The following is a 571-nucleotide window of genomic DNA, read 5'->3' on the forward strand; positions in this document are numbered from 1 at the left end:
CACGCTCCAGCATTATGCTTCGGAAGATGTTGAGAGAATTTTTCTCTTCGTGAACTGCTATCTGGGGGCGTCTGCTGCGTGCTAGCAGGGACGGGGTCACTTTCTGTCCCAAGCCCACGCGTTGGTCCAGTCCCAGACGGTGGATATGCATACAACCAGCCAGCATAATGGGGGATGGCTTCGTCAGTGTCGTTCGTCTGGACCGTGTAGCCCATCAGTTGCCCGATGGCCTCCTTTGTTTCGTCTCCTGTCGGCAGTCGGGCCGTGCGTAATACAAAGTTCCGCGACCACTCGCACATCTTCTTCGCGCGCTCAAATCCATACAGCTGAAAAGAAATATCGGACGAAGACAAAAATGACATTCACAAAGTGCCGTTCTCGTCTACGGGCCTACAAGCTGCGTACAAGCCACCCCTTGGTATTACAGCCGGTTGATCCCACGCCAGTTTTTCAACACGACGGAGAAAGCAGGCAAAAAGCCCGTCTTGGTTGGTTTCGGCAATAACATGGAAGCATTGTCCTTAGGTAGCGCGAACGTACCTTGCAAGAAAATGATCGTTGCCTTTTGGAA

The 571-nt window shown here is 52.4% G+C and overlaps 1 protein-coding gene across 1 annotated transcript in view; it reads right to left on the reverse strand.

The window, feature by feature from the left end:
* EMH_0065930 (uncharacterized protein) overlaps positions 1-571 on the reverse strand; it is a gene marked incomplete at both ends in the record, with an annotated part of 2,871 nt that overhangs the window by 495 nt on the left and 1,805 nt on the right. The window contains 2 exons of the mRNA XM_013498451.1: positions 139-326; positions 541-569. Of these exons, the coding sequence (XP_013353905.1) occupies positions 139-326; positions 541-569 (217 nt within the window). The remainder of the gene's footprint in view (positions 1-138; positions 327-540; positions 570-571) is intronic.

Source organism: Eimeria mitis, genomic scaffold (genome assembly GCF_000499745.2).
Source record: "Eimeria mitis Houghton genomic scaffold, Emh_scaff3427, whole genome shotgun sequence".
Taxonomy (NCBI): domain Eukaryota; phylum Apicomplexa; class Conoidasida; order Eucoccidiorida; family Eimeriidae; genus Eimeria; species Eimeria mitis.